A 25,944-nucleotide genomic window follows, 5' to 3' on the forward strand; every position below is an offset into this window, starting at 1 on the left:
TTGTTCTTTAGTCACCCATAGCAGATAAGGGAGCAGGCAAATTATATGATGGAATGTCTAATGGAATGGATCAGGTACACCTGTGGTTGTTAAATGAGATGCTACTTGTTTTTTTCAGTGCATGCTCGCACTGCATGGAGAGCTATATGCTCTCTCATTACAACAACTGTTGGTCATTAGGGCAGTTGTTAGTGTATTTGTTTTTTTATCCTGATCTACTGAGATGAGTAATATTTTTTGAAAGAATCAGCATGTCTATTTCTGCATATATTTGTAATATGTAGCCCACTCATTTTTACTGTGTGAAGAGAACTGACGTTTTCTTTGGCTGGCAAGGTAGTTCTAAAAGAAACAAAGGTCTTGAAATACAAACCTTTACAGACTAATCTGATGTGTTCATTTCAGCTATATGGCATAATGTTATTGCTAAGTAAGTCATTTTTTTGTTAGAACAATTGCTTTAAGACATTGCAGAGACTTTCAAAAACTGCCTAGCAGTGGTTGGGAGCTTTTTTTTTTCCATACTGGCTTGTAAATCGTCTGTAAGTGGATGCCACCTACTACCAAAGGGTCACCACTGTGTCTCTTCTGGCATGCTGCAGTATCTACTGTCCCACCTCCACCCACACAAAAGTCTCGGGCCTGCTATATGCCTCTAAGTGTCCTTTCTATTTAAAAAAAAGAAAGAAAAAAAAAAGATATATTTTCTTTGACTCCACTATTGGACTGTTTTTGTGTTTTCACTTGGATGAATTGTAAATGCATACACAGTGTGATGGTTTTATTTCACTGGTTTTAAGTCATTTACAACACAAACAATTTCTGCCTTGCATTGATATTAATGTGCAAAGAAAGTGAAAAGCAAAAATCCACTTTGACAACATGGGATGATGATTTTATATTCATATGAAAATCCAAATTCATTTAAACAGGTAAAAATATTATGTCTTAAACATCATTATCTGTAATATACATTAACATGTCAAAGGCAACAGATTTCAGGTTTGTGTTTTTTTGTGTTGTTATTCTTATAGGCCTATACTGTTTTGTACGTTCAAATTAATTTCATTAGATTACTAATAGTTAATGATTATTATTGATACAAGTTACTGACACAAACAGACAGAATATCTGACATCAAGTTATTAGCCTAAGACAGTAAAAAAAAAAATTGGCTTTGCAAAGTTTTTTCTCAGTCATATTAGTAGGAGAGGAAAACAAACCTCAGTTTTAAAATATCAAAAAACGCAATACATACATATATATATATATATATATATATATACACACACACTTTGGTGAATACTTCTTTGGCAAATTTCTAACTAACCATTTTAATGTGTGTATGTGTGTTCATGTGGGAGCGTTCTTGTGCTCACTAGCTGCCTGTAGATCTACTGTATGTCCTATAACCTGAATTCTGCATAAGCTAAAGGTATTTACGTTTACAACCACATCGTGACGCTACAGTTGAGCAGTGCCTTCCAAACAAACATCCTTTTTCTAGTGCGCTTCTGACAATGGAATTTTTCCCTGCGTAATGTCTTTAAGGCAGTCAAACCTACCAGGCTACGTACAACTCACACCGCCTCCTTCGCTTTGATTGGCAGACATAACTCCACTCCATTAGGACTGTGACTGTTATTGCAGTGGCTTGGTCTACCTGGGAGGCTGAACTGAGGGAAACACACGGTTGTTTTCTATCAGTTTCCGGAAGATTATTGTAGTCTTGCTTAAAGAAAGAAAATGGAAGCCTGAAATCGCACTTAGATAAACACTGAGCCGTTTTTCAAAGAATAATAGAAGAACAACGGGGGTTTACGATTACATTGCTACTAACATCACTGAAAAGGTAATGTTTCATGGATTTGGCGACAGACTGTATGTTCCTTTTGATTATGTTTATTTTCACTAGCTAGCTCATTTTAGCTTGTTTGCTCTGGTTTGGTATTGGTTGTGAACGTCACTGGTTGACGTCGATTGCTTAGTTAGCTTGCGGCGATGGTCTCAGTATCGTCCAAGTATTATACTGAAACTCGTGTTTTGTGAATGTTCATTATAATAGTAAACCACAAAAGCACCCATTTCACGCCATGTTTTCTAATATCACTGATATTTTTCAGAATAGTAATTTACGCCTAGGTAATGTTGGTGAGGACACCTATCACGAAGTTACTAAGTTAGCGTTAGCTAAGGTTAAAAATCCCGTTGGTATTATATGTAGATAGCCACTCTGCTAACGGTAGCTATAATGAAAGCTAACTAGCTGTAGCGTATTAAAAGCGCAACACCAACAGGGTTGTTTGGTCATTCACGAAAGTTGTTTTGACTCGGGGAGACAAATGGCAGCACACTTACCCTAACACCGACCATTAGCCTTGGGTATTACAACAAACACAGTGGTCATCCTTACTTATAATGGTTGAAGTTGTTAGTGTTAGCAACCGTGTGCCGTGCTAATAGCTAGCTAGCAAGCTAACGTAATGTTAGCTAGAAGATGGCCATTTTGTTTTATCTGTCCTTTGACCAACATGTTGCTTTCCTGTAGGACCATTAAAATGATTCAGATTAGTTGATGACAAGGCCAAGAGACAGTCACCTTTTCCAGTGTGTTCGGGAAAGTACATTACGACAGACGCATTAGCTATGTTAGCCAGTGAAGCGTTTATAGTAACTTAGCATCAGTTTGCTCTGTAACTAGGGGGCGAAAACCATGCTAACACTAGCTGGGTCGGTGTTCACATACAGAGACTTGGTTGTTTTTTTTGATGCTCTGTTTTAACTCGTATTTTTCATTGATGTTAATTTCTCTGGTTGATAGTACCCTCACTCGTCCGTGACACATTTTCATGTGTCTTTGGCAGCGAAAGCCTGTTACATTATACTATTAAGACTACTCGGATTCTAAGTTATATTAGGTCTTAGATGTAAAGACAATAAACACGACTTATTCACCTGTTTGTAAAATAAATCTTGTTTTTATTTTCTGTAGCAGTTGGATCTTGCTGAAGATTGGAGAACATCCCCGACCTTCCGACCTTCTGAATCAATGGAAGGGTCTGACAGTTTAGAGCAGAGTGGCAGTAACCAGCCAGGGTCACAGCGCAGAAGACAGCTGGACCGTCTGGGCAGGGAGGAGGCCTTCTATCAGTTTGTCAACAATCTCAGTGATGAGGACTATCGTCTTATGAGAGACAACAATCTTTTGGGCACCCCAGGTAATAAACCTTTAATTTAATTACACCAGTCTTGTGATAGTAATCTTTGACTGTGGAATTGCTGGTATTTGTATAATTTTAAGCAATTCAAGGTTCCTTAAAATATATGTTTGTCAAAAAGATGCAGCAACTGGTCCTTGTAAGTGTGTGTGACATAGGATTCCGTTCTTTTAATTTCCTTTTCTTTTTGTGTAAAAGTTTTCGTCTAACAATTAAATGCTCATTGCTATTGATTTCTATCTGTTCTCCTTTTCTATGCTTAGTCTGAGCTGTACTGAAAGACAAAAAAAGTAAACCAAAAAGAGCAAATACACATTTACAAACTTAAAACAAAATATTACTAAATTAAAACATGCTCCAGTGTTGTAAGTTGATAGATGTTCCCTGTTTTGATTATTGCACTTTTAAATACTTCTTGTGTAGAAAAGGTTCGGATAATAATGCTTATCATATTTTCTATAACACTACCCAGCCCTACAAAGAAGTGCCTCAGGATGCTTTACAGGCTTGCAGTTGCAAACTTTGCAATCATCATTTAGTTAATGAGATCAACATTTCATATTCTTATGTCCTATTGATAAATCTTTTCATGTTTCCTACTTGCCCAATTGAATAAGAATTTATGATTAAAGTTAAGCTTAGGTAACTGCCTCTAGTTTTGGATTTGTCACTACGCTCAAAATGGAAAAACTGCGGACTACTGAAGACGTCCAATCCGTCTCTGCCCCAGGACAGTGGCAAGGGGAATGTAAGTTTGGAGCATCCTTTAGAGGAGCACCCTGCAAAGAGAGGGCATTGAATGGACAATGGCATGCCCTGGTAAGTGTGGTGGTTTTCAGTATTGTCCTGTTGCTGTGTTCAAAGAAAATCAAACAGCTCTATGGACTAATACAGTACAAAACGACATCAGTTCTTTTTTTTAACATGTCTATTTCTACACATACACATTTCGGCAATATAGTACATGTTTTTTTTTTCTTTTTCCGCTTTAGTTCTCTACCTGTCACATAAGTAGCTGCTACAGTGTGTCCCACTGCTGACTATGCATAAATTAGAAAATGAGTCAAGCTTTCAACTCCTCAGCCACCTGCAATGTCTTCCTTCCAGCTTACAATGATGCTCCAGAACCCTCAAGAAAGGAATGTATGGATTGTCAAAATTTGTGTGTCTTTTTTAATAATGGCCTGTTTTTATTGTTTTGTAATGTTTTGTTTTCAGGAGAGGTAACAGAGGATGAGCTGTTTAGTAGACTTCAGCAAATCAAAGATGGCCCAGAACAGCAGAATAACACCCCCAGTACGGAAGGAGGAGAAGAACCAGTTGGTAAGTTTGCCACTTCTTATTTTTTTTCTTTGGTCAAATTCAGATATGATTTTTTTCACTTAAAAACACTGCTGTTTTCCAGAACCACCAGAAAACTCTGAGGATCCTACCAGTGGGGACAGTCTATTGGACTGGCTGAACACAGTGAGGCGCACAGGCAACACGACCAGAACTGGTCATCGTGGAAACCAGTCATGGCGGGCTGTAAGTCAGACCAACCCAAACAGTGGTGATTTTCGGTTTAGCTTGGAAATTAGTGTGAACCGCAACCTGTCTGAACAGCAGGAAGCTGCTGAAGGGGAACAGGAGGCTCCAGAAGAGGCTTCAGACATGTCTCTAGAAGGTCAAGAAGTAGTGGCAAGTGCTGATCCACCGGTGCCTTTGGAGACACAAGTAGTGGAAGAACCAGTTGTGGAGGAGCTGGCTGTCATAGTGGAACCAGATCCTGTACTAGAAGAGGTTGTTTCACAAGAGATTTTAGGAGAACGTCCTAGCTCGCCTGCTGCCCCGCCAGTACAACCCCAACTTTCTCCTTCTCCACGCAGAGGACAAAGGAGAGCCCGCAGCCGGAGTCCAGAACCACGCAGGACCAGGGCCCGTATAGCCAGGAGCCGCTCTCCTCTCAACTTAGATCAGCTAGATGGTCTCCCTAATCCACGTCGTGTTCACAGCTCACAAGGCCCCAACTCTGCCACCAGTAACCCCTCTGTGCCTCAAGTGGAGGGCAGTTCTCGGACTCGACAACATGTTCTTTCCAGGCAAGCTGCCACTGACAGTGATGTTCAGCCATCTATGGCAAGTGTAGAATCTGTCCCAGAGGTCCAAAATGTTGCATCTCAGGAAGGTGAAGCTGCTGCGGGGGGAGTGGGCGCTGCAGGGCGCCGTCCTCCTACTATTATGCTTGATCTCCAGGTACGTCGTGTGCGTCCAGGCGAATATCACCAAAGAGACAGCATTGCTAGTCGTACCCGCTCACGCTCCCAGAACTCAAACAACACGTTTCGTTATGAGAGTGAACGTGGTGGATTTCGTAGAACATTTTCACGCTCTGAGCGTGCTGGTGTGAGGACCTACGTCAGCACAATTCGCATTCCTATTCGTAGAATCTCTGATGCAGGTTTGGGAGAGGCAACCTCCATGGCTCTCCAGTCTATGATTCGGCAGATTATGACCGGATTTGGTGAACTCGGCTACCTCATGGATTCAGACTCTGATTCTTTAGATTCAAACCGCGGAGCCAACACACCTGCTGATCTGTCTGAAGCCCTCAACAACTCAGATACTACTCCTGCTGCCACTTCTACTGCTGATGCTGATGAGCCGCCTGTGGCACCTGGGATGCTAGAAAGGACAGCTGACACTGATGTGGATGAAGGCCTCACCAGTGGTCCACCTGCCTCTGGTGGCAGGGCTCGATCTAGACCACCCATTAGCCTAGAGGAGCCCAGCTCACTGCCTTTACTGCGGCTCGCTCACTTCTTCCTGCTAAACGATGATGACGAGGACCAGCCCCAAGGGCTGACCAAAGAGCAGATTGACAACCTCTCAATGCGCAACTTTGGGGAGAGTGATGCCTTGAAGACTTGCAGTGTCTGCATAACAGAGTATGCAGAAGGTAATAAGCTACGCAAGCTGCCCTGTTCTCATGAGTACCATGTACACTGCATTGATCGCTGGCTCTCCGAAAACTCCACTTGCCCCATCTGCCGCAGGGCTGTCTTAGTATCGGCCAACCGAGAGAGTGTGGTGTAGCTTGTAAAAGATTGCAGGTCTTTTGTCGCAGCCTCACTGACCTAATATCCTGAATCCATGAGAGACTTTGAGGAAATGTCTCCACTGTTCACTGTTCACTCTCTTGTTTGATCATAAAGTTTGTTTTTGGGTGGTCCATACAGTGACTTTGAGATATTCTTTTTCTAGCAAGACATTAATTATTGCAGTCCCAAGTTAGACACAAGTAATGCATGATGTTTGAATCAATCTGTGGTGACCAAGAAGTTTCCTTCATTGCCTCAAGCCATGCTCTCAACCAGACCTGTATCTCATAAAGAACTCCCTGGTTATAAATGCTGCACATCTGCAGGTATTTCAGCCACATGTGCTCTTTTGTATTAGCTCCTAAATGGCGCCTTATATACCAGAAGTTGGGTATTAGGACACTTCTTAGTTAGACCAGTTCAAAGTATTAGCTGTAAATAAGCTTGTAAAAATAATTTTGAATCATAATTTGTATCAGTGAATTGGTTTTGGATTGTAAATTATCTCATGAAGATTAAGATGGTGTTGGCTGCTGTCACTCTATCAAAGCATAGGTTGTATTTGTGTACACAGAATTATTTCAAGATTGTGTTGTTCAAAGGATGTAGGACAGTAACTCGTTTCCCATTTACAGTGTGATTTGTATTCTCCCTTTTTTCATTCATCTGAAGAAACAAACTATTCTGGAGTTCTGTTGATCACAAAATGTCTTGCTGTGATAAATTGTTTTAAAATTATTAAATGTTGTACAGACATCAGGGGAAAGATAAAACCAAGTAGCCCTACTTCTGCAACGTGCAATTTTATTTCGGATTCATATAGCATCTTTATTTTCTTAATCATTAGAAATGATTGATGAGTATGCATCCCCAAAATTAGGGATGTCTCAAAATTGGTAGTAGCTATTGGATTTATATCAAGTTCTTGGCATGTGAATTTTCCCACTACTATACTAACAGGCATGATATGTCAAAAATTTGAATATTGTTGCTTTTTTTTCATGAAAATGTTGTTTACTTTTTAATGTACAACAGTCACTTTGTCCTGTCATCCATGAGCGACTTGTGTGATCCTGTATTTTTCCATGAACACTTCTTGTCTTCAATTATCAATGAATTATGTTCTCCAAGCTGGTTTTGCATAGAGTGAAAAGAATGGAAATTGACCTAAAATGAATTGTAGATTTGCCTTAATATGAGCTCTTTACCTGTAAGTCCACATCAGTGTATAAACGACAACTGAAATTATTCATCCAAAGGTCTGGGTGTAGGACATTTACCAAGGCTGAAAAAAACAAAACAAAACATCACAATATTGTACTTCAGTCTTAGTAAGGATCCAGTAGAAAGTTGAGGTATGCACCCACTGTACCCTCCTGCCTCATGAGCAGATGCTCCACATCAGTGTGCAATACATGCTAAAGCGAAAGTAGGGAAAGAAATTCCATTATGTAAATGTATACTATTGTTTAAAAACTCGCTAATGGATACAATCTTAAATGAAGACTCCTTACCTTTTTAAAAATGTGTTGAAGTTCATTTTATTTTATTTAGACATTCTATAGGTTTTGATAGCACTGTCGAACAGGAACGCTGGCTAAAGGAAGAAAATGACATCACTTCCAATGCCATCCTGTATGCGTCTTGTTTCACTGTTTGATATCTTTCTTGGACAGTTTGAATGCAAGATGTTGTCATTGTTAAATAGCATAAACATGTAAATGAAATGTATGTTCCCTCTTAGGCCATGCTTTAGTTTTGGCCTTGTTCTGTGACCCACCCAGTACAGTATGTTAACTGGGTGTTAAGTGAAACTAACCTCTGAATTAAAAAAAAAAAAATTATCCTCAAAAAGTCACTGTCCCTGTACTGCTGAGTAATTTTATTCTGTATCCAGCTGCACACATTACAAATTATGTATACCATACATACTTTTATTTCTCTCTGCCAGCTCATGTTTGGATTTCTTTAAAAGTAAAGCTAATGCCAACCATTTAGATTCCCCAGTGAGCAAGCAGGGGATAGTTGGGCTTCCCTTCCCATCAGTGTTATTAGCACTGAAGATCACACCCATTGTGCTCTACATCACATTAGACACATTCAACGTACCGGTGTGTGTCATTGTTTTGGTTACTGACTCCGGCACTTGGGGAATAGGTGTTATCACTGGCACCCCCAATGGTGGAATTTGTGAAAATCTCCATTTAACTGTAAGATTAAAAAAAAAAAAACATAAACGCCGCCTTCACGAACACGATCTTTACTAGAATAGCAGGTATTAAGGTGTTCAACAAGACTCAACAAAGCCCACAGCCAAAGAACCACGAAGGAGTGCAATTTCGACTTTGACCAGTGATATTCAGTTTGTTCATTATTGCCCTTTACGTTGGGGCGCCGGGTATGTAGACTGGTGAATTTTGGAAGAGAAAATTTGAGTTGAGACGACATAGTCTGGCGCAATCGTAACACGTTATTCTGTGCTATGGCTGGCGTAGCCTCTGATGCAGCCAGTCCACAGTCCAAAGGTGGGAAAACAAGGAAGGACTGGTGAAAGACGACGGCGAAAATGGCGCTTCGGACAGCTGGGACTCGCTTGTGGCACTTAAACAGGAACTTTCTACGGGTAAATTAACGCCATTTCGTTACGCGCTAAATCAGCTAACAGCTAGCGTTGAACCTATTATCAAGTCGCGTCTTATTTTATAAGAACTGAAACTGCTAAAATGTAACGCCACTTTCGTTTCAGTAAGCTGCACAGCAACCAAAGCGCCGACATAACGAAAGCGTCATATGATGCAAAGCTATTCAATTTAAATCCGAAAACCAATTACTTGGTTAGCTAACTTGCTGCGAGGATACAACGACGTTTTTGCGACGTAAATACATAAGAATTCACCCTTCAGGTGCCTATAGGACCCTGCACACTTTGACCACGCAGCGGCGCTGTTGAAACTGCCTTAAATTCCTTCTGTTCAGCCTTGTCTTTTCTCTTGCAGACTGTCTCCATTCAAACGCTCGAAGCTGTCAAATTCAAACGAACCTGTCCAGTTGAAGTTAGTCATTTGGATCATTTGGTTCTAACAGTGAAAAGTGTGCCAGACACCGTGAACTTTTATACCACAGTCCTTGGCATGGAGGACATCACTTTCAAGGTATGCAAAAAAAGGGGCTTCTTGCGTTAAATGTATTATTACTGTTATCGATACTGTTGCGAATTATTTAATAATTCCAGTGATATTATCATTATACGTGCAGCATCTAAACAGGGATCAGGAAAGATGAAATACCTTTTGTTTGAGAAAACATCCTCTAGGTGGCAGGCTTGTATTGTGTGACAGCTGATAGCACCCCTCCTCACTCAGTCAGTTCATGAGGGGAAATCTTCTCAGCTTTCAAACGCTTCTCACCAGCACATGCCATCTTTGCATTTTCAAGGGAAACCGTAAAGCTCTGGGATTTGGGCAGCAGAAGTTTAATCTTCATGAGGTGGGTCAGGAGTTTGAACCCAAAGCCAAGCATCCAACGTCCGGCTCTGCAGATCTGTGCCTCATCACCCACACCCCTCTGGCCACAGTAGCTGCACATCTGAAGGTCTTTCACCCATTTCTTAAATTACTAATATCAGACTTAATCCTGTGAGATGGCTACTCTTGAAACTCCTTGACTTCTAGTCAGCTTCGTGTATCACATTTTGTGACCATTTTGTTATTGTGGTGCCACTGAAATTCTCAGTTTCTGTTGTCTCCTCTGCAGACCTGTGGAGTTGAGATAGAGGAGGGTCCGGTGAACAGGAGTGGAGCTGTGGGTGCCATCACCTCTCTTTACTTCAGAGATCCAGACCAAAATCTCATCGAAGTGTCAAGCTATAAACATCTAACACCAGAGTGATCTTCTTGACCTTGTTTGTGCACGTAAATGCATCCAATCATTGCACAATTAGAGTTCAAAATATGAAGTTTTTAGACAGACTAAAAGTACTGTAGTTCAAACAAGACATGCACTGTTCTCAGAGCAGGGTGTATAACAGTTGGTTGTGCAGAGACACTGTTCCTGTGTAGCAGTGCTGACTAGTGGTTGCTATTTTGATTATGCATAGAACAGGCAGTTGAGCTTTATAACCACATAGGACTTATGAAGATTTGTTTTTCACTGTGTGAAGAGGAACTGAACACAGTATCATTGATTTTTAAGCTGAAAATTAAAGGTTCTTCCGTGTGCTAAAGGCTCTGTTATTTCTACTTTTTTATTTAGCACAGTATAAATAACTCTTTAGATTATAGTAGTCTTTGTCATTGTGTCTTCATACTGTTGTTGTCTTTGTGATTACTTAAGCCATTCCTTTGTGGTGTTTTTTTTCTTTTCTATCAAATGATGACTTAATTTGAATAGAGAAACATTCTGTGTGGAATTACAAATAAAGTTGAAACAGTGAAAAACAAAAGCCAGAAAAATACATTTATTTCACATACAGTACACACTGATTATATACCTTATATATATGTAGAGAGAGAGAGAGAGAGCGAGAGAGAGAATATATTTATGTTTGTGTAGTAATTTGCATGTTGTAGTGGAGAGTTTCCAGGCAGTTAAATGTCACTGAGCTGGACGGGGCACTTGTGTTAGATATGCAAATTCTGTGTTCCTGCTTTCTACAGGATTTTCTTTGAACTTCTTCGTGGGACACATCATGCCCAGCTTAGGAACAGTATGAGACATAATGAGCACCAGTGATTCATGGGATGTCAGTAAAATATAATAATTCTCCTCAACTCTGGCTAAGGTCTCTAAATATACACTATTCAAAAGAAACCCTCCTAAATTATGGGCAGAGGCCATAATTTAGGATACGTGCCACTGAGTCATGTGCAGTGACCGTAGTGCTATACTAACAAGGAGATTCCAGTGTAACACAGCTAATTCATCCCAATCAACTAGGGTTCTCACCAGGGACATAGGGAGCCCATAGCATCAGTACATCACGCAATACTCAGGTTGATACTCCGTTTAGATGTTCAAAGGGCTGTCAACAGGGACAATCTCAAACATAAATTGGATGAGATTAAAAATAGATAATGAATGAAGTGATTTCACGATGAGAACTTTGGTTGGTAAAAAAAAACAAACCCAAAAAACAACAACTTAACATTTTAAATTCTGTATCCAGAGCATTAAGAATAATCGATATTCCAGAATTCCTACCCAGCCAAATACATAATGACTTCAGAAAACGACCAAATATACATGTGTAATACTGGAATACATATACAACATACAATGTGGATCAGCTTTTTTTTGTGGGTACATTTTGAAACCATATGAAAATCTTTAGGCAGAATTTAGTTTGTCAGGAATGGATTTTTTTCTTCTTTTTTTGTAAGATTTCTTCAGCTATGACACTCCTTCCAGACACATGCAGATTGGGAGCAGATGTGTAAACTACCATGCAATTTAAAAAATAAAAATAATAAAGAAAAGAGTCCAACAGCGCGTGAATACAGGAAGCGCTGTGTGGCAATGAAACAGAAAGATGTGCTTTATAAATTCATAAGTGTCAGAAAAAGGACAAAATCCACTGAGCATCATGTATCAATGTTGCCAAATATGGGATTAATAATCAGACATGCTGGATATTCCCATATTTGCTTCACCATATTCATTATTAATTCTAATAATCATACATGCTGAGTAAGGGCTTGAGATACAGTATGTTTCCTTGCCCTCAATGCGTTGTCACTCTCAAAGCACAGCCATAACTTTGTTTATGAGCTCTTATAGCCTTTATAATAGTGACAGGGTGACCCAGTTACATGTTAGTGTGAAACAGTACTCTCCTACCCACCCACACAACCACACCTGGTCTCTTGTTGTGTTTTATCATAAGGAAAGATTCCTAAAGTATAAAAGATTTCCCAGTACTGCAACATACAACGAGTGTGTGTCATTATAATAACCCCCAAAATGACTGTTGAATAAACACAGATTTCCCCATTGCCTGGATACTGAATTTATTGCTCTTTTGCATTGCATTGCAGTGTTTCACAATGCTAGTCCTTCCTTAATGCTGCACTCACAGGAAATGTTTTTTTTATTTCCATGTTGTATAGTGACAACAGTTCCTTAACCTATAATACAAAAACATCTTAATTCCACTACTTCCCTCGTTAGTAAAACTTGCATTCTTCAAGGACAGCATTATCCTCTTTGTACTTGTGACAGATTTTGCCTTTGTTTCTTACCTGAAGAAGAACCTTCCACATTTGTTCTAAAATGCTCTGCTCTGGTAATACAGAACACTTAGGACATGCAGTTGCGACCTAACATGTACACTTGTGGAAATCTATTTTTACATTTCGTTCTCTTGCCAGTGAAGTTAAAAGTGACCAGTGTGACCAGATTAGTCTGGTCTAAATGACTTTACGGCAGCTCTGGGAATTGTGGATCATTCATTTGTTTTAGTTGAAATCAGTAGATCTCAAACATTCCCGAAGAACTATGAATAGATTAGGTTAAATTACAGAGAAAAGTGTATGAAATAATGCAAAACATCAAACGTTGTGTGGCCCTATCTGAAAGATCAAAGCAGAGTTAGTAAATTACTAGTATCAGTTATTTAAATTGCTTTCCCAGATTCTCAAACTGCAGGTTCTTCTGAGTCTTGTTTGGCCTTCTATTTTTGGAAAGACCCACAAATCACTTTAACAACAAACTTTATTACTTAATAACCTGTATTAACACTTTGCAAAATACTTCTTTGTGAATTCAGTGCAGTGAGGCTGAACTGAGTTGCCTCGGTGCATAAAAACAGGGCACTTGACGGTCATCCGTTTCCTCCTGGGCAGACTTTCTGGTACACATTGGCTGAAAGAACACACACTGGACTGAGAAAACCATCTCCCCACCCCTCGACTTCCCAACACTGCTCCAAATTTAAAGCTAATTTTTATTTGCAGTCTCTAGAAAATTTACTCTGCGAGGTTCCTTCTTGTTTCAGTTGAAGAACACAAACAAGGTTGTCATTTATCACGAAAACAGGAATGTAGATATTGACTTAGTTTTAAATGATTTACTGGCAGTGATTATCTTAATGATGGTCTCATGGACTGTACTTTGTGAACTCATTAGTCATTAAGTTACTCCAGAATCTTCTCTTCTAAGGGAATGTAGCATGTTGTATTCTCTCTTGCACTTTGTGTTGCTTTCATTTTTAAATAAATGTGGTGAAGCAGAAGAGGTGATAATGATGGGTGGAAGAAGAAAATGTCAATTTAATTACCCAGACAGTGATTTCACTAGTTTTATTAAAACAAAAACCCACAAACAAAAAATGCTACATTTGTGTAATGAAATTATTAGTGTCAAAGAGGAAACATTGTTCCATTGCAGCAATGTTGTAATATTGCATTACATGTTTTTAAGAATCAAGCATTGACATTGTTTGAGTTTACATTTTAAAATATATTATTTGGCACAAAAAAAACCCCACAGTACAGTACTTTGCACTACATACATGCAAATGTATAATATTAATATTTATATTATGTATTTAATACATAAATTTTCCTTCATCTTCCCTTTACAATATAACAATAGCATTTTATAACTCATATTGATTTCTTAGTAAACTAAAAAAAAATACATAGATACAAGGAAATAATTTAGCACAATGTGCATCAGATCAGTATGTTTTAGCACGACTCTGTCAGTACTGGTGAAAGGGGGAGGCATACAGAAACATAACTGTCGTTAACAGTGGAGTGGCCTACAGCTGTTTTTCATATAATAACTGTACTGAGTGCAAATTGTTTGGACAAATGTGTAATTTTGTTTTGCTTTTTCTCTTTCTCTCATTTGCTGTTATGGTGTGTTTCAGTGAGTGTTCACTGCAGCTGTGAGAGAAGGGTCCTACAGTCCACGAGCCTATCCAGGTCCTCCACCACATCAATCAGCCTCTCAACCTTCTCTGAAGGAAGCACCGTCCCTGCGTTGGTCCTGAATTTCTTTCTCAGGCTCTCGTTGGTCAGCGGGTTGCGCCAGTGACCGTAGAAAGTGTCACAGCGTCCTTTCAGAATGTCGCCACTAACCAGTGTTACCTGGACTTCGCCATACATGCAGTTGAAATTAGCCAGGTTGTCCTGGGGATGCTCGACATGAACACGGCTTAAGAGAGCAAGCAATTCGGGCCGCATCATGGCAGAGGGTGTGAAGGACTGCACAGTCACCTCGCCATCCAGGAGAGCGGTGCAAGCATTGAACTGGAAGGAGTGGCGTGCCTCATGCTCAGAGTCAGGGAAAGGCCTGTTGATGTACTTTGATTTGGGGACTCTGAGCAGGATGCCTTGGACTTGAGCTGGGGAGACAGAGCCAGGGCCAAGCCCTACCAGAAGCTTATGGACCGAAGCTGCGGCATCTGCCACCCAGTGCATCCCCAGATGGGCTGGGAATCGCTTGAAGCCTATGTCCTGCTCCTCTAGCAAGAACATATGTCCACCATCACTGGGTGACTCTAAAGGCTGCGGCACATAGTCTTCATAAAAAGCGCTGAAGCCAGCCACCCCATCGACAGCATCTAGGACCAGAGGACTGGCTTCTAGGCCTCTGGAAGCCAGCAGAGCAGCCTCCAGCCCCAAACGTGAGGCATTGCCAATGTGGAGGGGTTTAGACTGAGTGGCAGCATTAGCCATTGGGGCACCAGATAGAGAAGCAGCTATAGCCAAAGCATGACCACACTGAGAGTGATCCAAAGACAAGAGACGAGCACAGGCAGCTGCACTTCCCATGGTGCCCACCACACTGGGAGGGTGAAACCTGATGACAAAGAAGACAGAAGGAAAGAGAGAGAGGGACAGGTCAGGTGTTTTGGAGTGATTCATTCTTGTGACTTCATCATTATGGCTAACACAGAGCTCCTGTGTGTCTTTACTTGACTCTCCGCATGCAGAGACAGCTTATTTCAGGAGTGTTAAAGGGAAAAGGTTTTTAGTCATTTCAGTATTTGATAAACAAGCAAATAATGTGATGGGTGTGACTTAGTGTAAACATTTGCCAAAAGGAGTCCTGTGTGATATTTGCCTCCACATAGTTAATTGTGCTAACACTACCACAAAGCCTCTGCTGTCCCTGAGATTAACATAATAACACGTCTTTCACAGCTCATTGACACAACTAAGAGACTACACATTAACCTTACAGCCTTCCTGTAAACCACAGTGCAGAGATCAGCAGAGTCAAATATGGATTTCTTTAGACTTATGTGGATACTTGTTTTCCACATAACATACAAATAAAATGTCTTCGACAAGGAGCAGGTTTTATATGTTTTAAGTGATCACTCAGGTAGACCCAATAAATCGCAAAATCTGCAATGTTGCAAACAGCCTGTAAATGTTAACATCCAATTTTGACTTCACCTCTTTGGGATGTTGCATGCCTCATTAGAGAACCTCATCAATCGGCCCTGGATTTCAATGCCCACGTTGAATGCCAGCAGGAGGTCCAGGCCACTAGGTTTGCTGCTAGCAGGCATCATGTCACTGAGTGCTAACACAGCTGGAAGCACTGCTCCTGAGGGATGAGTGGCAGGGTGCCATGTATCATCAAAGTCCATAGAGTGAGTCTGCAGTGAACAGGAAGAAAAGCACATTTTAACAATAAAGTGATTGCGAATAATAGTACACACTCCCTGTGTGTTGTTGCCCTTGTTGCAATGACCCAATAGCTAGCTGTAAACTTTTCTTTTTTAAAATTAACTGTAATTTAGCTCTCCACACCCGTCTGCCCTCTGGGTGAATTCGAATATGTCTTCAGTTGCCATAACATCCCTCAACCACTGGAGGTAAAAGCAGGCTGTGGAAATGAGCTTGACATCCTGATGTCTTTTTCAGGAGTGGAAGCCAAAAAATATTTGTAGACATGACACAATGTTGGAAATTTTTGTAGAGGGGTAATGTGGGTTCAATTCAGTATTTTCATCAACCCCTTCTGTGGCTGCTCAGACGGTAACATAGTCAGAGTATAAAAAAAGCTGTAGCTATGGTATTGGGTTTAGTATGTCTGAAACTGTCCAGTGTACTGGGCCATCTGTTCCACCTATTTAAACTCACCGCCACTCCGTTGACAAAGGCAGCCAGTGTCGGGGAGAGCCTTGTGCTCTTGCGTCCATACACAGAGCTGATGTCATCAGGAGCATACATGTTCTGAAGGGGAAAAGACGGAGACAGGTAAACACTGGGTGTTTTTCAAAGGGAGACTGTCATACATTTTGCAGTCACAGATTGTGTCATAACATATAAAAAGTGAACTTTCCTTTAACAAACTGGCATATCACTTGTCAGTTGGAAGCTGAATATGTTTCTTTGTGAGTCATATGTCAAACATAGAAATTTGAAAAAGGTCATCAGACATAAAACTCCTGCCTGTTCCCAAACTATAATAACCTGTGTTTTTTTTTTCACTCATCTTTCCACACACAGCTGTTGCACTGACTTATGAATACTGTTTGTATAAGGTCACATAATTGCTTTCATTTTATTGCCTCAAATAAGAAACCTTAGAGAAGTTAGTTTTTGTTTTCCTTTAGCCTGTTCCTCACCTGGCAGTGCTGCAGGGCCAATTCAAACACGTCTGTTGTGCTGCCAATCAGACCGACTCCAATGCTGTCCAGCATCATTCTTTTGCTGCGGTGGAGCACCAAGGAGGACAAATGCTGAGGCTTTACTTCACTGATGAACCTCCCATAACTGGCTGTAACTGTGTCCTCGGGGGCTAGGCGCTTTGAGACTGCAGAGGAATAGAGCAAGAATTGAGTATAAAGGAGAGTAAAAATGTTTAGTTAATTTGTCTACAAGTAAAAATCCTGTTTCTAACAGTTAAACCTGAGAGAAATATGTCTTTTTGTATTTAACAAGAGAACCAAATAAAGTTGAGTGTGCCAAAAGTTAAGTTTACCTTCCACTGCAGACTTGTGCAGTCCTCTGGCAGTCCATACTGGTCTAATGGTTTTCTGCAGGACAAAGAATACAAAATATATTTACTGACACTTGTAAAATAAATATTGTTATAAATACAGCTGTTTAATATCTCAAATCTTTTAAAGACTGTGAGTGATTTTCTGCCTTTTCTTTGTCAGACTTATCAAATCTGATCAAGCCTTTATCGCATTCTGAAGTATGTGAATACCTGCTAATCTAACTGATGAAAAAACATATATCTATAAATCTTTACCTGTAATGTGGAGATCATAGCTGTAGTTTGTCTTGTTTTTCTCTTTGAAGCAGTAGGCTCGCAGTCAACAGGTTGCAAGAGATGCTGATGCTTTTTGGATTGCAGGAGTATCTGCCTTATATAGTCCAGGACTCACAATGGCTGCTGATACTGACCTGGGAGGAACAGGGAAGCACAGCCATACATGTGACTAAATGGTATCAGGTTAGGTGGAGGAGTTTCCACAGTGGCCATCATCATCATTATTGTCATAACCAGCATCACTTTCCTCAGGAGCAGAGGAGGAAGGAGTGGTTGCTGCAACCTCTCAGGTTGCAGGATAGTGTGGGGGAATTTTCATGGACTCCTCCTACTCCCAACCTATTTATGACAAACATTCATCCCTGCTTCAGAACATCACAGTTTATCAACAGTTCATCCGTCTGTGCGTCTTCACCAGGTAAGACTTGTTTTTCTTTTGCTTCATTAATAACCTGCACGAAGACTTCATTAAATATAGCGTTTAAAATGCTACATAATGAACAGATGGTAATGACATGCTTTTAACTTTTTCTAAATATAGTCAGCTGAAAGATTCGCTGTGGCAGAGCAAATAATTACTATTTCAAGTTATTTATGGTCTTAACTGGGAATACAACTCTGAAATATATCATGTGTCAATGAAGCATGAACATATATTAAATTACAAAAAAGCAAAAAAGCGAAATAAAAATATAAAAGATTCCTGTCTTTTGAGATAATATCAGTCTGTGGATAAAGTGTTGACTTCAGCTGACACCTGCTGCTGTGTAGTCATAGAGGAGGAAGGCTGAATACAGCTACTCTGCTGTAACTCTTGCTACTGTTGATCAGCTCACTTATCACTGGGCAAGGTCAAAGATTCTCAGGCTTCCCTGATAATGTTTAGGGAGATAAGAAAGAAAAAAGTACGCGAGTAGAACTTGACCTAACTGAGTTTATAGGGCTTAATATTTTGTCGCATATGCTTTATGTTATATTTATGTCACTTAAAAGTAATCTAATTTGCTTTTAGCCCTTTTTAACTTGTTTTGTACAATGCTCTGCAAATAGAAGACATTAAGGCACTTTGTTCTGTGTGGTTAGCTTCTCTGAGGTTTTTAAGAAGTCCAGTTGTGCTTTCCAACCGCAGACAACAATCACCTCTTCTGTGTAACTTAGAGGGGTGTGTATATATATATGTTCATGAATTGTCTGTGTCATTTATTTTATTGCTTCAGTCATCTGCCAACAACAAAGACACCATGACAACATTAGATGGGTTTCCAGCCAGTTTTTATGGTGAACCAGGAGTGTTAGGAATATTATCCAACGGGATCAGTGCATTCCTTGTACTTCTACAGAACTTCAATACTGCACACACTGGCGATGCACCAGTGGGAGTGGCTAACATACTTCAAGGTATGACCTTAAGAAAATCTTTTAAAATCATATAATAAAATGCAATATGCTCATTTATAGTCATTTCAATTTCATGTTTTTTTTTTGTTTTTTTTGTTTTGTTTTTCAAATAGGTGTTCATCTGATCCTGATTGGTGGTATATGCCAGCTGGTGGCTGGCTTGCTCTCCTTTAGAAAATATGATCATCTGAGTGGCACTGCCTTTGTTGGCTATGCTGCTCTGTGGGGCAGTTATGGTGCCACCCGTATCTTCTTTGGTGCATTAGCCGAAACTCCTACAACAGCACTTATGCAATATCATAATACATCAGTATCAGTAATGAACAGCTCATACTTGTCCACCAGCATGACGAGCAACATATCTTCAAATGCCACCACAGCGATCCCAGTTTGGTATTTATACCTGTCCATAAAAGAGTCGGCAATCGCTGGTCTGGTTCCCTATGTCCTCCTGTCCTTTCTCCTTGCCTTCTGCTCTGCCACAGTCAATTATATCATGCCTTTTGTCTTTGGAGCCATCACAGCCACATTAATTTTTGAAGCAGTGGCTCTGATAGCGAGTTCCTGGGCTCTTGTGATCTCTGGGATTCTGGAGTTAGTTATCCTGATTTTTGCTATTTATGGTTCAGCTACACTGCTTGTCAAAGGTCTGACTCAACGTCTAGTCCTCAAAGGCTTCGGTACCCCTCTCTTTAATGTTCTCCTGCTAGGGACCGCCAACTCAGCAAGCGCTCAGAGCATTGGCCAAGAGAAGAAGAAAAACACAAAATATGCAGAGCCCATGGCCTTGGGTTTCTTCTGTGACACTATTGCCCCCTTTATCTTTGCATTCTACAGCTTTGGGTACATGAAGTCCTTTGCGTTAGGAGCTACATGGGTCTCAATCGTCATAGCCGCCCAACTCTTGTCCAGCTACTATGCCTATATGCGTCAAGATTGCTACCACACCACTAAGTTTGGTCTTCATGCCACATATTGGCTGATCAAGGCTTGGGATGAGTTTGTGTTATCTGCTCTGGTTGTGGAGCACAGTAACATAGCCTCAGGGAGGGAAGCAATGGTGGGAGACTGGTTCTTTGTGGCAGCAGGATTGGTGCTCTGCATAGGAAGCCTGAACACAGATGTCTTAGAATTGATCCACAACATGCTGTTTGTCCTGCTCACAGTTTCAACAGTCCCCCAGATCCCTCTCCAGGGATACTACATCTTTTTTGGTATAGCGTGCGCCTTGTTCACGGCAGTCTCCCTGTATGGTACCTTCTCACGTCTTATCAACACCATAGCAGAGAAGTCCCTAATCCCTGTAGGTCCACAGCCCATTTCCACAGACCGGTTGAAGAACGCTTTGAGCTGCAGCAGGGCCCGGGAGGGAGACCAGGAGAAGCTCCTCCAAACTGAACAGGCTTCAGACGCCCTGTTCTACCTTTCAAATGGGGTTGCAGCTCTCTCAGCTCTTCATACAAGTTTATCCAGTTTAAATCTTGCCTTCCTTCATCTGACGGTCCCTTGGGTCTTTATCTCTGGAACCATCATCCAGGCCTACGTCAGTCGGCTGCAAGTCACAGGAGGTGCCCGTTTTGGGTCAGTCCTCTCCTCCATTTATGTGGTGGTTTGGGCAACCTGGACCTGGTTTAGATTTGCAGGTATGTCAGTACAAACATGTTTAAATAGACACTGTTCATACTGAATTACGCAAAATGTGGATCCAGTGTGTTTCTTTTCTAGGTAAACTGCTTGAGCTTTCCACAGAGGCAGCGTATGGTTTTACAGCAGGAGCCATTGCTTTCCTGGTCATGAATGCTTTCCTTATGTTGATTGGTAAGGTTGACAGGATTATTGTTTTATAGATGAATTCATTAATGAATTTGTTTGTGTTTAAGCTTGTTTTCATTCCTCCACTGTTTATGTCAGCTGCCTATCGGAACCTGGTTATGCTGTGTCTAACAGTGGTCATGGAGGTTGTTCTGGTCTGTTTCCTGCTTTCCACTCTGCAGCGACTGCCATATAAACTGGAAAGTAAGTGCAGACAAGCCTCATTATGAACTTTTTTTTTCAAATCTAGAAATAAACTTATATTAAAATCATATCTGTAAATGAATCCAATTAGTTATTGAAACATTGTGACAAATTTTCTCTCCAGTGGCCATGCTTGCATTACTTTCAATAATTTGCATATATGGAGTTCTGGCATCACTGGTGAACTGCATCTTTTCACAAACACTCCTTCCAATGGGCCCTCCCTTAATAAAGGTAACTGGTTAGACTCCATTTGCATTGATCTGCCAATTCTATAATGGTCCATCATAATCCATCCTCTTCATTTCGTGAAAATTTTCCTCCCTCTGTGGCTCAGGTGCAAGTGAAGCGGGACTCTGCTGTAGAGTTACCATGTCCTGCAGTTAATTCACGACTCACCAGTAGTCTCCTGAAGATTGCTGGCCTTCTGGGGGAAGGAGGAGTGTGTGGTATTCCCACAGACACTGTTTATGCCCTGGCTGCATCGTGCAAGAATCCTCAAGCAATAGAGAAAATTTACAATATTAAAGTAAGAATGAAAAATAAACCAGAAATGTAATATGAAATTGATGATTAAATCTAATTTCATCACATTGTCTTTGATGACATGTTATCTTTGACATTATCCAGGACAGACCAGCAGAGAAGCCCATCTGCATTTGCATCTCTAATGTTGAGCAGCTGGTAGCAGCAAAGCCTCCTTTCAGTCCTTTGCTTTGGGAGTTTATGAGGAATGTGTATCCAGGAGGAATCAGCTGCATTGTGAGCAAAGGAGACTGGCTGCTTAAACTTGGTAAATTGTACAGAGCAGCTTAAATGTAACGTTACTAGATTCTGTTTCAGCTTATTTTAAAGAAATACCAATAATCTGTATTCACCACACCTTTATATTTATTTCATGTAGGTGTGGGACCAGCTTATGATCGTGTTGGTACCAAGGATAGCATCATGATCCGTGTGCCTGACCATACGGTGACCAGCCACCTATGTGACATCACTGGACCCCTCGCCATCACCTCAGCAAATCCCAGTGGAGAAGCAGACAGCACCCACCACAGCATGGTCATCAAGTAAGTCATCTCTTCAAGCTTCATGATTCAATTTGGAGAGATTTATACATTGTACGAATTGCACAGTGCCAAGTTGCTTGTGAGTTTCATTTGTCAGTATATAGACAATGTAAGTATATTGCTTATGGGGATCAACTACACACACATTCACTCACACACCCTGTCTTTATTGACACAGTCGACTGGGACACAAGATCCAAGGAGTTCTCTGTGATGGGGTATCAAATCAAGTTGTTGCTTCCACTGTGGTCAACTGCCTGAAAATTGATGAAGGTAAAATTCAAAACTATTCCCACTACATTCTCTCTCTTTTGTGTGTTTTAAAAGGCTCTTTCTAATTGAAAAACTCTTTTGGCAGGGACCATCACTATTGTGAGGGAAGGCTGTGTCCCTGCAGTAAAAGTCCGACAGATCTTTGACAGAGTGAAAAGCACCATGGTGTGATTTTCTTGCACCTCATTTCTCTCCTTCAGAGAGTCTCGTCATACCCGGCTCCCAGCAAGATCAGCTTCTTCGGCTCCTTCATTTTTATTCAACAATGACAGGGATGTTTTTGAACAATATGAAAAATTGAATATAAAAACAAACAAAATTCTGGAATTCACTGCTCAGTAATTATTTTATTTATTGTGGGCAAGAAGTTAGCGCTGTTAGAGCTGGAGTTTTGTTTGTTTTGGTCCCTTCCGATGTTCACATTTTGAAGTAGTGCACACTTCTATTATTGTTCGCAAAAACACAGTAAAAGCTAGAGTAAAGTTGGTTGCATATGTGTGTAACTGTGGATGTTTTGGCAACTGTTACAATAACATAACCAAAAACAAAACAGTACTCTTATTTATGTTAGTTAACTGAATATTAAAATATCTTCACGAAATGACTGTTATAAATTGTTAATGGTTCAAAAATATCTGTTTATATATTTAAAACAAATGTTGATGTGGATTTTCACACTAATTTTCAGGGTGAAATAATCAAACTTCTCTCCTCTCACTGTATATATTTTTGAGTTATCTTGTGCTGAATAAATCTATGAAAATAAACAATGAATTTGAGTGATGTAATATTTGTGTCCTGAAAGTGGAAAAAAAAAAAAAAAAACCCAAGGAGAAAATGATCTAATTCTACTCAAATTATCTGTTTGGGCAAGAAATCTTTAAATAAGTTGTTTCCAGTCTAGAAATAAATAGATTCATAAGTGTCTAAAGGTTTGAGATAAATAAAAATGCTGTTATTTTAGCTTCACATTAGTTGATATCAAACTTGCCACAGCACAGTAGTAAGTGAAATACACTGAATATTGCCGCTATGTTCTACATCTTGATTCAGTGGTTTTTCCATTCTGTTCTATTTAAGCACAATGTCATAAAAACATCTTAAAATGAAACCAATGAGACACTGAAATGTTGTACAGGAAACACAAGTCATGGTGCCTTTGTTAATGTTGTGATTTTAAATGAAAAGGACAATTTTTGTTTATACAGCAATGCTTTGAACTAAATGCTAACATGTGCACAATAATTTTTAGGTATAGTATTTACCAAGTCCATCATCTTCATTTTGCATGTCGGAACGGTAACATTTGTTAATTAGCAACACAAAGTAGAGCTGTGGCTGATGACATTAGTTTTTGCAAGTATTTGATCAAATACTGCTGTCATGGACTGACTGACAGCCAAGTACAATGTTGACAGCTGACATAAGTTACAAATCAATTTGCGTTAATATGTGATCTCATTGTGCTCATTTGCTGGCTTCCAAGGGTCAGATAAGGTGCTGCAATCCTGAGACAGCTTATGGTCATTGTATTTTCTTTTTAAGGTGCAGTCACATGAAAATTCTATATTGTACAGGAATTCTTTTGTATAGGAACTTTTAGGTCTCCTGTGACAGATTTGTGTTTCACGATAATGGTATGCTGGATCAAATCTCCTCTTTTGACCATTGAATTGGGAGTGGTGTATTTTCAAAGTTGGGTAAAGTTACTTACTTAAGGAATTTCCATAAATAGCTGAATGTGTGAGGAAACAAGAGATGAAACTAGTAAAATGCTCAGTGGTGTTTTGCTGGCAGTGAAACACTCCAAAATGCAGTATGAAAATGTAACAGCTGATTGGACAGTGAATATACACATAAAATAAAAATACTGTTGTCAGAGTTTACAGTCTGCGACTCAGGGCATGAATGTCTTCTCCTCATGCTCCACAGGTTGTTAGTCACTGGGGCCAGTGTGCACAGGGCACACTGCAGTCTGATGTTCAGAGAGTATGTTTACTTCTTAAGAGAGGAAATAATGAAAAAACATTCCCAGAAAATCCACTAAATCCAGTAATACATTTGGAAGGGCCTTTATTGACAAAGAAGGAGGAAATAACAATGTTTCAAAGAGGAATGAAAGTGGTTTCACCAAAAGGAGATAGTCTTTGGTTTCATTATTGCAGCTGTTTCTTCTGGTAACACCGGACTGATCTTGATAATTACCTATCTGTGACAAAACAAACTTGTTTTCCACATCTCTATAACCATAATCCTGACTCTCCTTTTACAACCTCAGGTTTGGCATCATGGCTGTGACCCTCTTGGTTTAAGGACCTGACAGTGGAAACAATTATTAGATGTCACTTTAAAAAAAAAAAAAAAAAGAAGTTCAACACGACTTAATAAGACTTAGTGAAAGATGAGGGTGTAATACAACAGTATGTACATTCAGTATCCTTGAAGTTTCCTTTTTTGGAATCAGAACACAGAAACCTTTTGTTGGAAAACATCCCTGTGTCTTTCAACAAAAAGGTTCTTTGTTGAAAGACGTCAGGGTGTCTCTAACAATAAGTAAACATCCTTGTATCATCCTTTTGTTATTCTTCAAATACAGTATGACGCCATTCAGGCGTCAGGTATCACCACTTCAGTATCTCAATGGTGTCATACATGCACTGAAAAACATATCACTGGGATTTTACATTTAAAAAAAAAAAGTCTTTTCTTGTGAGTTTCTTTTCTTAATGAGTAACTCATTACCAGGATTAGTCAGGTGCTATTGAACACACATTCGAGCATCTTATGGTTGATATGGGGACCAATAGTTTTTTCCCTTTCCAAAGGTTCACAAGGCTTCCAATGATAGAAAATTTCATATAAATAGCAACATTATAAGCAAAAATAATTTTCATGCACTTCCTGAGGGAGGATAAGGCTAAGTATAGTCATGCAGAAAATAAGATGCTCAGTGATGTTTTGGTGACAGTGCAACACACCCCACAACGCCCACAACGCAGTATTAAAATGTGAGTGCTGGTTGCACGGTCAGCATATACACAAATATTTATACATCAATTTCTTGCGGTCTTCACTCACACCGCAGACAATGTTACATACGGTACAAATATTATGTTTCTGATACATCTTCTTTAAAGATCAGGGCGTGATACAACAATATGTACATTCGGTTTCTCACAAGTCACTGGGATTTTCCCCGTTAAAAGGGTAAATATAGGACGGTGATGAAATAGAAGCTGCTGTTCTACTCATTACCAGTAAAGATTTAGTTGCTTGCTATTGAACACACTTTAGAGGGTCATATGGTTCATATGGTGACCTCTTCACTTCTTTACATACAAATATTTACACATCACACTGTGTTCCAATGAGGAGGTTTCTGCAAAAGTAAATAGTCTCCATAATTGTAGGTGTTTTATTAGGTAACACCCGACAGTCAGATTAGTGTTGATTTGCATTTGTGACACACCTGTTTTAAACATCTCTATGTATAACCATAAGATAAGATAAGATAAGATAAAAAAAATAAGATAATCCTTTATTAGTCTAGCAGTGGAGACTGACTTTTTAAATTGTAATAATGATAAAAGTATGTGGCGTGGTGGTGCAGTGGTAGGCACTGTTGCCTCATAGTAAGAGGGTTCCAGG

The 25,944-nt window shown here is 39.9% G+C and overlaps 4 protein-coding genes across 9 annotated transcripts; 3 read left to right on the plus strand and 1 right to left on the minus strand.

Moving 5' to 3' along the window:
* Positions 1 to 1,618: 1,618 nt before the first annotated feature.
* Positions 1,619 to 8,152, plus strand: rlim (ring finger protein, LIM domain interacting). Of its 5 annotated transcripts, XM_046405995.1 has the most exons (5): positions 1,880 to 2,617; positions 2,993 to 3,218; positions 4,437 to 4,541; positions 4,624 to 4,745; positions 4,824 to 8,152. In XM_046405995.1, exons 1-5 carry the CDS (start codon positions 2,576 to 2,578, stop codon positions 6,291 to 6,293), a joined length of 1,965 nt encoding a protein of 654 aa, XP_046261951.1. In that variant the 5' UTR covers positions 1,880 to 2,575; the 3' UTR covers positions 6,294 to 8,152. The 5 variants fall into 5 exon arrangements, with proteins under 5 accessions (XP_046261954.1, XP_046261953.1, XP_046261951.1 ...); XM_046405998.1 differs by lacking the exon at positions 1,880 to 2,617 and adding an exon at positions 1,619 to 1,852 and having other exon boundaries at positions 2,996 to 3,218; positions 4,624 to 8,152; XM_046405997.1 differs by lacking the exon at positions 1,880 to 2,617 and adding an exon at positions 1,620 to 1,852 and having other exon boundaries at positions 4,624 to 8,152.
* A 371-nt stretch (positions 8,153 to 8,523) lies between these two features.
* Positions 8,524 to 10,739, plus strand: glod5 (glyoxalase domain containing 5). 2 transcript variants are annotated; one of them, XM_046406001.1, is made up of 5 exons: positions 8,524 to 8,696; positions 8,794 to 8,921; positions 9,295 to 9,450; positions 9,734 to 9,889; positions 10,052 to 10,739. In XM_046406001.1, exons 2-5 carry the CDS (start codon positions 8,865 to 8,867, stop codon positions 10,184 to 10,186), a joined length of 504 nt encoding a protein of 167 aa, XP_046261957.1. In that variant the 5' UTR covers positions 8,524 to 8,696; positions 8,794 to 8,864; the 3' UTR covers positions 10,187 to 10,739. The 2 variants fall into 2 exon arrangements, with proteins under 2 accessions (XP_046261957.1, XP_046261956.1); XM_046406000.1 differs by having other exon boundaries at positions 8,524 to 8,921.
* A 2,891-nt stretch (positions 10,740 to 13,630) lies between these two features.
* On the minus strand, positions 13,631 to 17,826 carry irg1l (immunoresponsive gene 1, like). The gene is made up of 6 exons (XM_046406002.1): positions 17,519 to 17,826; positions 17,243 to 17,297; positions 16,887 to 17,074; positions 16,399 to 16,491; positions 15,706 to 15,911; positions 13,631 to 15,103 (listed from the first exon to the last, which is right to left on the minus strand). The coding sequence occupies exons 1-6, from the start codon at positions 17,534 to 17,536 to the stop codon at positions 14,176 to 14,178; spliced, it is 1,488 nt and encodes a 495-aa protein (XP_046261958.1). The 5' UTR covers positions 17,537 to 17,826; the 3' UTR covers positions 13,631 to 14,175.
* A 934-nt stretch (positions 17,827 to 18,760) lies between these two features.
* si:ch211-153b23.3 lies at positions 18,761 to 23,060 on the plus strand. Its single transcript, XM_046406003.1, has 10 exons — positions 18,761 to 18,937; positions 19,051 to 20,580; positions 20,663 to 20,755; positions 20,849 to 20,953; positions 21,078 to 21,187; positions 21,291 to 21,482; positions 21,584 to 21,746; positions 21,858 to 22,023; positions 22,202 to 22,296; positions 22,382 to 23,060. The coding sequence occupies exons 1-10, from the start codon at positions 18,781 to 18,783 to the stop codon at positions 22,465 to 22,467; spliced, it is 2,697 nt and encodes an 898-aa protein (XP_046261959.1). The 5' UTR covers positions 18,761 to 18,780; the 3' UTR covers positions 22,468 to 23,060.
* Positions 23,061 to 25,944: the final 2,884 nt, after the last annotated feature.

Source organism: Scatophagus argus, chromosome 12 (genome assembly GCF_020382885.2).
Source record: "Scatophagus argus isolate fScaArg1 chromosome 12, fScaArg1.pri, whole genome shotgun sequence".
Lineage (NCBI taxonomy): Eukaryota > Metazoa > Chordata > Actinopteri > Scatophagidae > Scatophagus > Scatophagus argus.